Source organism: Mycteria americana, chromosome 5 (genome assembly GCF_035582795.1).
Source record: "Mycteria americana isolate JAX WOST 10 ecotype Jacksonville Zoo and Gardens chromosome 5, USCA_MyAme_1.0, whole genome shotgun sequence".
NCBI lineage: Eukaryota > Metazoa > Chordata > Aves > Ciconiiformes > Ciconiidae > Mycteria > Mycteria americana.
In genome coordinates, this window is record NC_134369.1 from 1,328,561 (window position 1) to 1,340,346 (window position 11,786).

Consider the following 11,786-nt stretch of genomic DNA (forward strand, 5'->3'; position numbering starts at 1 on the left):
GGGTGCAGCTCCTGCCCCACGTCCCCAAGGGATGGCCGATGTAGCCGGGAGCAAGATGCCGGCCCTGGAAAGGAGTCTCCAGGCAGTTTGGGGTTTTAATAGAAAAAAAGAGACATTCACAGTGAAATTTAAAAAAAAAAGCCCGCCCTGTGGCGCTGCTCGGGGGAGGGACACGGGAGCTCTTTTGCTGCTGTGCTGCGGTCCTGGGCAGGGAGAGGTGACCTCCGTGGCCAGGGCCACCCCTTCTTGGGGACAGAGCCCCACCGCCCTGCATGCGTGTCCCCAGGGACGCCTGCGGTGCGGCCCAGGCATCCTCACAGCGACGTCCCCAGGGTGCCGATGCCAACATCATCGTAGTCTCTGCCCCCCGGGGGCTGTGCCGGGGGGTCCCGTGTGGCTCCTGGGGGACCTGGGGGGACGGAGCTCCCACCTTAGGGGACAGCAAAGGCTGGTGCCTTAGGGGGGGGCTGCTTTGTGTCCCTCCTGCCAGGCCCCGGCTGGGGTCTTGCCGCAGCCCCCATGGATTCACTGCCTGCTCCCTGCTCCCTGCCCGCCACCGCAGCCGAGCCCCCCGGAGGTGGCTCTCCAGGGGACAGGGCGGCTGTGGCCCCTCTTACCTGTGGGTGGGACACAGTCCCAGCTCGTCTGTGCCATCCCCTCGGGAGCGTCCCCTGCGCCGGGCGCGGGGGACTCTTCCGGCACGGCCACGGCATCGTCGTAGCCATCCGGGGGGCCGTGCTGGGCAAGGGAGTCTGGGACAGGCACGGAGGTGGACGGGAGTGAACCGGAGGCGGTGGCAGGGGCTCCGACTGTGCCACCCCCCTCCAGCCGCGCCACCGGGGACGTCCTGGTGGCACTGGGGCTGCAGGCTCTCAGCCAGAGCTGCAGCAGGGATTAATCCGCAGGGAAAGGGGATGCTTTGCTGGCGCGCTGATGAGAGCAGCGGCTGAGCTGGGCTCGCCCGGGCGAGGGGGGGCCGTGTCCCCTCGGCTCCCCAGCCCGGTGCCTGGCCGTGTCCCCTCTCCCCGGGGCTCCCCGCCAGGTTCCTGCCCCCGTGCCCCTACCTGGGGCTTCCCTGGGGTCACTCTCCTCCATGCTGTCCCCGGTGTAATCCGGCAGCTTCGTCCCCGACCTCTCAGACAGGGAGCCTGGCAGGGGGAGGACGGGGTGTTGGGGGCGGCCGGAGCCGGCACCGCGGGCAGCACGGCCCCTCGCCACAGAGCGGGGCTGCGGTGGGACCGGGGGACGAGCTGGTGCCGCATCGCCAGCACCCAGTGCTGCGGCGGGGCCGCGGGGCAGAGCCCCCCGCTCTGGGGAGAGCTGCAGGGCACGGGGGGGCTGCACCGACCCGAGGGACTGGGCACCTCCTGGTACTCCGGCGTCAGGGCGTAGTCCAGCTCCTCGTAGACGGCATCGGAGACGGCGTCCGCGGCTCTGCCGGGGCCTGAAACGATGGGCAGTGCTCGCCTGGGGCCGTGGGGACGGTGGGTGGCACCGGGGTCACCCGCTGCCCACCCTCTGAGCCGCCCCGCGGCGGGGGAGCCCCAGGACCCCCCAAACCGGCTCTGCCCCGGCACCCACCCGCCGGGACCCACCTCGGCGCCGCGCCCAGGCACGGCACGCTTGCGCGGCCAGGACACCCAGGGCCAGGCACAGCAGCGTCCCCAAGACCGCGCACAGGACCGTGGGCACCGGCAGGGTCCCTGCCGCCGCCGCCGCCGCCGCCGCCGCCGGGGTGCTGCCGCTGGGGACACCTGCGGGGACATCGTCAGGTGGCGTGAGGACGGGGACCGTGGCCGGCGCGGCGCGGCGTGGGGGGCTGCGGGCACGGGCAGAGCTACCTGTGCACGCGGCACCCTCCGGGCAGCGGCTCCCTGGGGACGGGGTGGGCGTCCCGCTGGTGCCATCGCCGTCCTCGTCACAAGAGACGCGGGCGTCCCTGCCGAGGCTGCAGGCCTGCAGGCTCCAGGGTGCCGAGGGGCAGTGCCAGAGCGAGCGGGCCCCCTCCTTGCAGCCCACCCAGGCCAGCCAGGCGGGGGCCGGGTCCCGGGCGGGGGCAGCCCCCAGCCTCCCGCCGGCCCCACAGCCCAGCTGCCGGCAGACGGCGGCGGCCGTGGCGGGGCTGGTGCCGTTGGCGCACACGCGGCCCCAGGTGCCGTTGTAGAGCACCTCCAGGTGCCCCTCGCAGCGGCTGCTGCCGCCCACGAGCCGCAGGGAGAGCTGCTCTGCAAGGGGGTGCGGGAGGGGGTCACGGCACGGCCGGGCCGCCGGGCACCCCCACCCAGGGAGAGGGGGACGGTCCCCGAGCCGGGGGCGCACGGCACCGACCTGAGCAGACGGCTCCTGCCCCGCCACCGCGCCGGCAGCCGTGCCGCGCCGAGGCCGGACAGTCCCAGAGAGACTCCTCGGTCCCGGCGCAGCCACCGGCATCCGGCCACGGCGGCCACGTGCCGGGACCGAAGCGAGCCGAGCCGGGTGCCGCCAGCGCTGTTCCACAGCCCAGCTGGCGGCAGACGACGGCGGCATCCTGGAGGTCCCAGGTTTCCTGGCAGACGCTGCCCCAGGTGCCGTTGACGTAGACCTCCACCCGCCCGGCGCAGCGCCCGGGGCCGCCCACCAGCCTCACCCGCCGGCTGCCTGCGGGGCACGGAGGGGACCGGGCTGGGGCGGCCGCTCGGGGTGCCGGCCCCCCCGGCCCTTGGCAGGGCACTCACCCGAGCAGACGACGGCCACCTCCTCGGGGCTGCCGGTCGGTGCGGTGGCCGTCCCCGAGACGTTGCACGTGGCCAGGCTCTCCTCGGTGCCGGCGCACCGCGGCCCTGTAGCGCCCGAGCCCGGCACGGCATAGACCTTCTCCGGCACGCCACAGCCCAGCTGCCGGCACACCACGCTGGCATCCCGGGCACCCCGCAGCCCCACCAGCACGCGGGCCCAGGCCCCGGGGCTCGAGGCGACCTCCAGCCGCCCGTCGCACCGGCTCTCCCCCTCCACCAGCCGCAGGGGCTCGGCGATGCCTGCAAAATCCCCGGCAGCGCCGTGGGGCTGTGGCACCAGCGCTGGGGGGGCCCTGAGGGGGCGGCGGGGCCCTGCTTCAGCCCTCCCCTCGCCCCGACGTGCCCCTGCGTCCTCCGCTCGCGATTTCTGAGGTGTCCCAAAAAGCCCTGCAAGGGTTTTCCCGGCGGGTGCCATACAGACCTGAGCAGTTGACGGCGGCAGCGTGGCCGGGGGGGCAGGCGGGCTTCCCCAGCACCACCGCGGCACACTCGCCCGGGTGCCGCTCGCTCCCGCCGCAGCCAAAGGTGTCCTGCCGCAGCGGCCCGTCCCCCCCGCCGAAGGAGCCTCCGGGGGGCACGGCGGCAGCGGGGCCGCAGCCGAGGTGGTGGCAAAGGACGTGGGCGTCGGGCAGGTCCCAGCCGGTGGCGCAGAGGGACCCCCACGTCCCCTCTGCTTCCACCTCCACCCGCCCGGCGCAGCCCGAGCTGTTGTCCGCCAGCCGGAAACCCGTGTAGGCTGCGGCAGAAATGGCGTTGCAGGGGGACGACCGTGCAGGGAGCCCTCGACCCCCCCCGGCATCCCCAGCGCTTACAGGAGCAGATGATGCTGGCGTGGCCGGTGCAGCCCTCGTTACGGGGCGGCCGCCGGGCACAGGCGGCAAGGAGGGGCTCGGTGCCGGTGCACTCGAACCCCTCCTCCCAGAGCTGCCGTGTTCCTGCCCCAAACGGGCTGCTGCCGGGGACGGCCAGCACTGTGCCGCAGCCCAGCTCCCGGCAGACCACCTGGGCGGCCTTGATGTCCACGTGGTCCTCGCAGACGCTGGTCCAGGCTTTGCCCCGCCGCACCTCCAGCCGCCCCGCGCAGGCACCGTCGCCGCCGACCAGCCGGGCAAACCCTGCCGGGAGAGGCACGAGGGTCAACGGTGAGGGACGTGCTGGGACCGGCACGCCCCTCCCTCACCCGGCTCCTACCTTGGCAGATGACGGCGGTGTCGTAGTCATGAATGCCGGTGTAGGGTCCCCAGCCGCGGACCTCGCAGTCCCAGAGGGCGGCCTCGTCCCCGCGGCAGTCGATCAAAGCCAGGCTGATGGGACCGTCCCCTTTGTCGAAGGGGGCCACGGCAGCGGAGACATCGGCAACCGAGCCGCAGCCCAGCTGCTGGCACACCACCTCGCCGTCTTCCATGTCCCAGTTGTCATCCGCCACCGAGCCCCAGAGGCCCCGCAGCTTCGCCTCCACCCTCCCGGCGCAGGGACCCCAGCCAGCCACCAGCCTCAGCTCCACCGCCTCTGCACCGGGGCACCAGCACGGCTTCAGCCCCGCGGGGGGATGCCCCGGCACGTGGCGGGCGTCCCGGCACGGCCGTCCTCCCCACCTCACCTGCGCAGGTCACCCCCACATCCCGCTCGTGGTTGCAGAAGTGCCTTCCCCAGCCGAAGTTGGGACAGTCATGCAGCACCGCCTCGTTGCCCAGGCAGAAGAAGGGCTGGAGCCAGATCCGGCCGGTGCCCTGCCCAAACGGGGCATAGGGGGACGCCCTGGCCACCGGGCCGCAGCCCAGCTGCCGGCACACCACGATGGCCCAACGGGCTTCCCAGTCGAAGTCGTAGCTGCAGACGGAGCCCCACTCGCCTTTGTACTTCACCTCCACCCTCCCGGCGCAGCGCCCGCCGCCGTCCACCAGCCGCAGTTCCCCGGTGCCTGCGGCGAGGAGGGTGCTGAGCCCAGCCCGGGGCCGGGAGGGGTCCCTGCCCCACGGCTGCCCCCCGCCCCGGCGCTCACCCCCGCAGAGCTGCACACACAGGAGCAGCCCCAGCGCCCTGATGGGCACCATCCTGCCGTCCCGGCCCCCCCGGCGCGGGGCGGGTGATATATAGGCAGTGCCGCAGCCGGGAGCCAATGGAGGCGGCAGCACCTTTTGAGCCGTTATCAGGCGGGTTATCTCCCGGCTGGCGGGGCCCCGGCCTCCAATAACCTGCTCCGTGACCAAATATGAGGCTCGGCTCCGCTTCTGGCGTCACACACCTCACCACGGTGGGTTGGTGCCCGGATGTCCCCGAGGGGAGCCAGCCCCCCCGCAGGGCACCTGCCGCCGGCATGAGACGCGTGGGCCCTTCCCACCCGTGTCCCCCCGTGGGGCTGACCCTGCTGCCGGAGCCCGGCAAGAGCCCAGTCCCAACGGCGACAGGGTTCGCCCCAAAATCTACCAAAGCCTCCACGGGGCCGCCCTCAGCACCGGCACGGGGCAAAGCCCAAAGACCCCAGCACGCCGGCACCCGTCCTTGGGGTGCTCCCCTCCCCAGGGGTGCCCGCGGACCCCTGCAGGGGGGCACGGAGGCGAAAGCCACCCCCAGGCTCACCGCGGTGTTTGCAGGTGGCACATCCCCGGCGCCTCGTGGAGGCCGGCAGCACATGGCGGCGCTGCCCGCGCTGCCTGCAGGTGTGCCCCCGTGCTCGCCTCGCAGCGCGGGCAGGAAGGAGGTGGTTTCCCCCCGGGCGAGGACCCGGCGTCGCCGTCGACCGCACGCGGCTCCCCGGCCACCTGCAGCGCTACTGATAACGCCGTGCTTTTGCGCACCGGCATCTGCCCGCGGTGATGCCACCAACGGGGGCACGGAGCCGACACGGTGCCGGGGCGGTGGGACCCACCTGGCTACGCTGGGACCGAGCACCAGCAAAAGCCGACGGGCGCAGGGGGTGGAAGGGAGAAGGAGCTCCCCCGAGGACGAGGGCAGGGCTGAGCCGCCCACGGCCGCGGGACCTGGTGGGCTCCGTCACCGCCGAGCGGTGCCGGCAGCCGCGGCCTCGCCGGGGCGGTGGGACGCGGAGCGGGGCGAGGAGGGGGCGACGCGGCGGGCGGGTTCGCATCGAAAGGCTGCAGCTGCGCAGCCCCGGGCAAAGCCACCAAAACGCGTGGTAACGGCCCCAAACCGTGACGGCGGCGGAAGGGCCCAGCCGCCCGCTGCCGGTGGCCGGCGCGGCGGCAGCCAGGAAACGCAGGTGGCCGAGGGGCCGCGCGCGGCAGCGGCCGCCGGCGGCATCGTGACCGCGCGGGGGGGATCCGCGGGGACGCAGCCGCAGGCGGCGTGGGCAGCACCGCCACGTGCCGCCGGCCTCCGTGAGGGACCGGGGACCCGCCACCTGCAAACGTCCCCGAATCGCCCCGGGACGGCTCGTGGGGCCGGCCCCAACGTCGGCGTCACCCGGGATGTCGGAGCGATTCCGACATCCCGACGCGGCCGACATCCCGGACGCGGCCGAGCGTCACGGGAGCCGGTTATCGCGGAAGCCCTCCCTTGTCTCCTCAAGGGGGGGTCGGGCCATGGCGGGAACCGGGGCCGGGGCCGGGGCTTGGCCCCGCCCCCCGCCCGGCGCCACCGCCCCCCGCCCGGCGCCACCGCCCCCCGCGGCGCGCACTCCCTGCCGGTAGGGGGCGCCGCCGCGCGGCCTCGTCGCTCCGGAAAGAGCCGAGCGGCGGCGGAGGCGGCCGAGGCGGGGCGCGGCGCGGGGACGATGGCGCAGGAGGTCGAGCAGCTGCGGGCGGACGGCGTGCACAAGGAGGTGCTGCGGGAGGGCACCGGGCCGCTGCCCGACTTCCGCGACGGCACCAAGGTCAGAGCCGCACCACCGCCTCCGGGGCGGGGGGGCGTGGGGGGGGGAAGTGGGGAACGGGCCAGGCGCGCATGCGCGCCCCCCCCCCGCGTCTCCATGGTGACGCCGCGGCCTACTCTGTCCCCTCAGGCCACCTTCCACTACCGGACGCTGCGGTGCGGGGACGAGGAGACGCCGCTGGACGACAGCCGGGCGCGGGGGAAGCCCATGGAGCTGATCGCCGGCAAGAAGTTCAAGCTGCCGGTGTGGGAGGCGGCGCTCCGCACCATGCGGCCGGGGGAGCGCGCCCGCTTCCGCTGCGACGCCAAGGTGGGGCGGGGCCGGCCGGCGGGGGCGGGGCGGCGGGCGGTGGGCGGGGCGGGGCCGCGGTGGGGCGGGCTCTGCTCCTCGGGGGGGCGTGGTCGGCGGCCAGGGGGCGGGGCGCGCGGCCGCCTCGTTGGGCCCCGGCCCCGGGGGCGTCCCGGTTCCCGGCCCCCGCCCCCCCGGCCTCCCCCGGTGCGGCCCCGGGCCAGCGCCGCCTCCCGCCGCCCCACAGCACGTGGTGCTCTACCCGCTGGTGTCCAAGAGCCTGCGCAACATCGCGGCGGGGAAGGACCCGCTGGAGGGGCAGCGGCACTGCTGCAGCATCGCCCAGCTGCACGAGCACTACTCCCTGGGCTACCCCGACCTCGACGAGCTGCAGAAGAACCCCCAGCCCCTCATCTTCGACATCGAAGTGCTCAAGGTGAGGCGCCCGCTCGCGCCGGCCGAGGGGAGCTCGGGGGCGGCCTCCAGCACCCCTGCCCCGGGCGGAGGGCGCGGGCGGGAGGGCGCCGGGGCTCTGCCCTCACCCCGGGGTGCCGGCAGGTGGAGGCACCCGGCTCCTACCGGCAGGACCCGTGGGCCATGACGGACGAGGAGAAGCTGCAGGCCGTACCCCTGATCCACAAGGAGGGCAACGAGCTGTACCGGCAGGGCAAGGTGCGGGAGGCAGCTGCCAAATACTACGACGCCATCGCCTGTCTCAAGAACCTGCAGATGAAGGTGGGGCTCCCCGGCCCCTCTCTGGGGTGCACACGGGCCTCCCCGCATCCCTCCTGGAGCGCGGGGCTTGGGAGCTTCCCCTCACTCCCCCCCGCCGGCTCTGTCTCGTCCTGCAGGAGCAGCCCGGCTCTCCGGACTGGATCGAGCTCGACCAGAAGATCACACCCCTGCTGCTAAATTACTGCCAATGCAAGCTGCAGTGCGAGGAGTACTACGAGGTGCTGGATCACTGCTCTTCCATTCTCAACAAGTACGAGGGTAAGGAGCCACGGGCCGGCCCGGCCGGCTGCGGGGCGTGCCGATGGGGCGAGCGGGTACCGGGGAGGCCCCTGCCCCGTGCTCCGCCAGCCCAGCAGCTCTCTCCCCGCAGACAACGTCAAGGCCAACCCCGTCTGCAGGTACCTGCAGAGCCTGGTCCCACCGCCCCACCCAGCCGAGGCTTTTCTGATGCTCTGCTGGCAATGCTAAGTTTATCTGTGGTATCGTTAACTCTCATTCTTAGTTCACATGATCATTAGCTCTGCAATAATAGTATTTACCTATAAGCATTCTCGCTCTATAGTATATTGTAATTACCATCATTAATAAAATTTTGCAAAAATGTAAATGCAATTAACTGTACAGCAGGGTGCGTTAAGAGGTACAGAGCAATATTTCTATAAGCCTCCGTCCTTTAAAAGTTCCCAAATACCTCCTCGTACCCTGACAGTGATGGGATATTTTCCCCTCCCCGTATAATTTCCAGTTAGCCAATATATTTGCGTTTAGCATAAGCAAGATTATACTCATATTTATATATCTTTTGTATACGCTTAACACACAATTCTTTCAGCCTTTAACTAGGCAAGTACTGCTAGCGCTTAGTTTTCCATCTGTTTCAAACACTGTTTTCCTTTCTTGTTTGATTTCCTCCCCTACCCCCTTGCAAATTCCTCCTACATTTACATGCTTGCTTAAGGGACCGTTACGGGATTGGTGTCTCCCAGTAGGTCTGGCTGCTTCTCTGCAAATTGTTGTCCCGCAAGGCTGATCCTGTAAGCAAATAAACCCGTCAAGGTCATTGGGTCATTATAATTTTAGAGCGTTTTTGCAGTGCTTTAACTGTGAGTGCCCAGCATGGGTGGATCCAGCTCTCAAGAGCTGTAACCCTCCAGGCTCCCTTGGGAGCTGTAACAGTTTTTATTCTTGGATCCCAAGTTATTAGTATTGCTTTCGGTTGTTAAACCAAGCTAAGCAAGACCACGACAGGGCACAGGTTAGATATTTAATCATGAAAAATCCTATTGCAGGAATTACTGGCTGCTCTGGTTAAACTGAAAGAAAATACAGCTCCAGATGGGCAAAATCTGACAGCTGAGGCTGGGGCCTTGCCTTGATACGCAGCTTCTGCCCTGCAGATAGCTGTTCTCCATCTCCCTTGGTCAGCCACAAACAGCAGGTCATCTTCATGAGTCCAGCAAGGATGCTGCAGACCTTCCCGTGGCTCGAGACTGCAGCAGTTAAACTGAGTCAGTTCATCTCCTGGCTTATTACACTGTTTCACAGTATTGTTTTCAGGCTTCCCATGTACTTTGCCATGCATTACATAGATTTTCTTCCCACTGGCTTTCTGAGCTTGTAAGAGAAGTCTCATTTTCTTCATCTCCCGTCATGTTTTCTATCCCCCTTTTCCCAGTCATACCTCCAGTATTTTATTTCTTTATGGACATAATCACTGTCCGCAGAGAGATGCAATGGGTTCTGCTCAGAGAGTTTGTCTCTTAATAATGTCTATAATAGTCTGCACTCTCTTTGGAGGGGAGGGGGGTTTAATAGTTTCCCTACTACTTGCTCTCCTGCTCTATTAATAGCAACATAGAGGACTATTTGTAGCTTGCTCATATCTGGTGCTCCCATTGATGAAGCGTACATTTGGTTTACTACTGGGTTCTTGAAAAAGGACACTTGCATCCATAAAGAGTAACTGCGATTGTGTTTTCTTCTCAACAGTTCAGCCTGCACCTTGTTCAGTTAGCGCAGGAGCAAGACGACCCGCTCCTTGTAAGGTCTGTACCGTATCTCTCCTACCCGTTCATATCAAAGCCCGCTGGCATTCATGTAGGTGACACTCTGCTGACGCATTTCCCGAAAACCTGGGAGGGGTGTGAGTAGATTGGACTGCGAGGGAGGAGAAAGCCTCAAAGACCAGCCCAGCCCAGGCTGCTGGGGAGTTTTAGGTCCAGACCCTGAAGCAGACACAGTTCACGTGCTGCTGGTACCTGCTGTAACCATTTTCCTGCTCCCCTAGAACCAGCAGATGGGGAAATTCCTGTTGAAAGATGCTTTCCCAGTACCGGTCATTTTAGTGCAGAGGGTCTTAGAGCAGCTTCTTTCCACCTGAGTTAGGGCATCATCATGTCCTGAGCTCCACTTCCACTCCGGAGTCTTAATCAGTGATTTCCACAATGGGCTGCAGGCACCAGCAAAGTTATGGACGTGCTGCTGCCAGGTATTAAATCCTCCTAATGGTGTTCTCAGTTGGGCTTGATAAGCAGCTTTATTCCATACAAAGCTTTAGCCACTCTTGTACCTCTTGGTCTCCCTGGCTTGCCAGTTGGAATTCCCAGTAGTTAACCTCAGCTTGCTCTAATGGTACCTACTTCAAACCCTGTTTGATCTGTTAATTTTAAAACTTGGATACCCCTCACCTCTTCAGGAGCTCCAGTTGCTGGAATAGCATCCACGCAAGATGTTTCTTCTTCACCCTCTGGAGACGCTACTTGGAACACATTTCTGACGTGAGCCTGTGCCTGCAGGTGTGTTGCGAAGCCCCGGCAGTACCTGGGCGAGGGTTTATTGCCTCTCTCCAAATGCAAAAGCAAATCTGAAAATCGATTCTTCGGTAAGCAGGATGGCGAAGAAACCGTTGGATCTATAACTGAAACCCCCTTGTTTTCTGGTAACTTAGCAATAATCACTGGCACGTTCGCTAAACTAAGAGCTGTTCTCATGGGGAATGCATTTCTTTGGCAGTATTCCGCCGGCATTTGCCAGGATTTTCCATCAGCCTTTCTAATGGGCAGCGGTGGGAAATTATATGGGTTTGTAATGTCTCCAGAAATGCTTTGTTTAAAGTAATCCGTAATGCTTTCACTCAGAGCATCTCAGCTTCTTTAGGATATGAGTATTTGTACGGGGACCGGCAGGGCCCACTAGTTCAGCCTGGGCAACGGGTTTTACACAGAGCGGGGTTTTCTGCCATCATCCTGGGGTGGCTCTTTCCATTATTCTTTATCTGTCTCCAGTAAAGCTTGTATCTCTCCTTTCACCCTTTAGAACGGCCTTTGCCTGGTTTCTGCATTGCCAACACAAAAATCTTACCATAGAAATCTAAGAAGAGTCCGCACTCCATCTTCCAATGGCTTTCGAAAATAAGGGGATCTTCTAAAATATCTTCCAGTCTTCCGCCTTCATAACTTCATATCTTCCAATCGCTTTCTAAAATAAGGGCTGGTGGGATACGACATCGCATCCTGCTGGTATCTTAGCAATTCCGCCTTGGTTCGGAAAAATCTTCTCCATCTTCTCCCAATTTCTGGATCCATCTTTGTGCTGCCCATTTCTTACCTATCTGCTGGGCAATCTGGCTTAGCGTGCTCAGCAAGAAAGGCACATTCTGATCCCTTAGCGCACGCCAGAGCAAAGGCTGGCGTAGCACAAGCTCTAAGCATTGAGTATTTCATTTCCGTTTGATCTAAAACTTGAAGACATTTCTAGAAGCGCCATGCTCCAATCCACAACTGTGCTTTATTTTTGCAGCCTGACCAGCCCCGGGGTAGCTGTTACACTGGGGCAGCAACTGTTGTTCCCAGCTCCTTTTCCCTTTCCCTTTCATACATATCACCCCGATAAGCCTCTTCCTCTGACGGCTCCCAGTCTAATTCTCCATTTCCTGCAGCTATTTTTAATTTCTCTATCCTACTCTGCATTTGCAAGCATCTAAATTTAGCTTCACGTTGCCTGTGATGGGGTTCCCTTGGAGGTCCTCCTTGCTCCAGGGTGAAAGCTGCAGCAGGCAGTAATCCCTGCAGGAAGCTGCAGCTTCCTTCTGATTTCCTGAATTCACAGGAAAATAATTCCAGCCGGATCTGCTCCCGGAGAGCTGTGGGATGGTATTA

The 11,786-nt window shown here is 65.2% G+C and overlaps 2 protein-coding genes across 2 annotated transcripts; one reads left to right on the forward strand and one right to left on the reverse strand.

The window, feature by feature from the left end:
- Positions 1 to 182: 182 nt before the first annotated feature.
- LOC142410037 (scavenger receptor cysteine-rich type 1 protein M130-like) lies at positions 183 to 4,828 on the reverse strand. Its single transcript, XM_075501910.1, has 11 exons — positions 4,375 to 4,828; positions 3,966 to 4,283; positions 3,587 to 3,889; positions 3,196 to 3,510; positions 2,715 to 3,014; positions 2,329 to 2,637; positions 1,596 to 2,225; positions 1,349 to 1,444; positions 1,065 to 1,148; positions 618 to 752; positions 183 to 430 (listed from the first exon to the last, which is right to left on the reverse strand). The coding sequence occupies exons 1-11, from the start codon at positions 4,826 to 4,828 to the stop codon at positions 315 to 317; spliced, it is 3,060 nt and encodes a 1,019-aa protein (XP_075358025.1). The 3' UTR covers positions 183 to 314.
- A 1,598-nt stretch (positions 4,829 to 6,426) lies between these two features.
- Positions 6,427 to 8,097, forward strand: LOC142409703 (AH receptor-interacting protein-like). Its single transcript, XM_075501463.1, has 6 exons — positions 6,427 to 6,606; positions 6,736 to 6,915; positions 7,142 to 7,330; positions 7,453 to 7,629; positions 7,746 to 7,887; positions 8,000 to 8,097. The coding sequence occupies exons 1-6, from the start codon at positions 6,508 to 6,510 to the stop codon at positions 8,095 to 8,097; spliced, it is 885 nt and encodes a 294-aa protein (XP_075357578.1). The 5' UTR covers positions 6,427 to 6,507.
- The last annotated feature ends 3,689 nt before the right edge of the window (positions 8,098 to 11,786 follow it).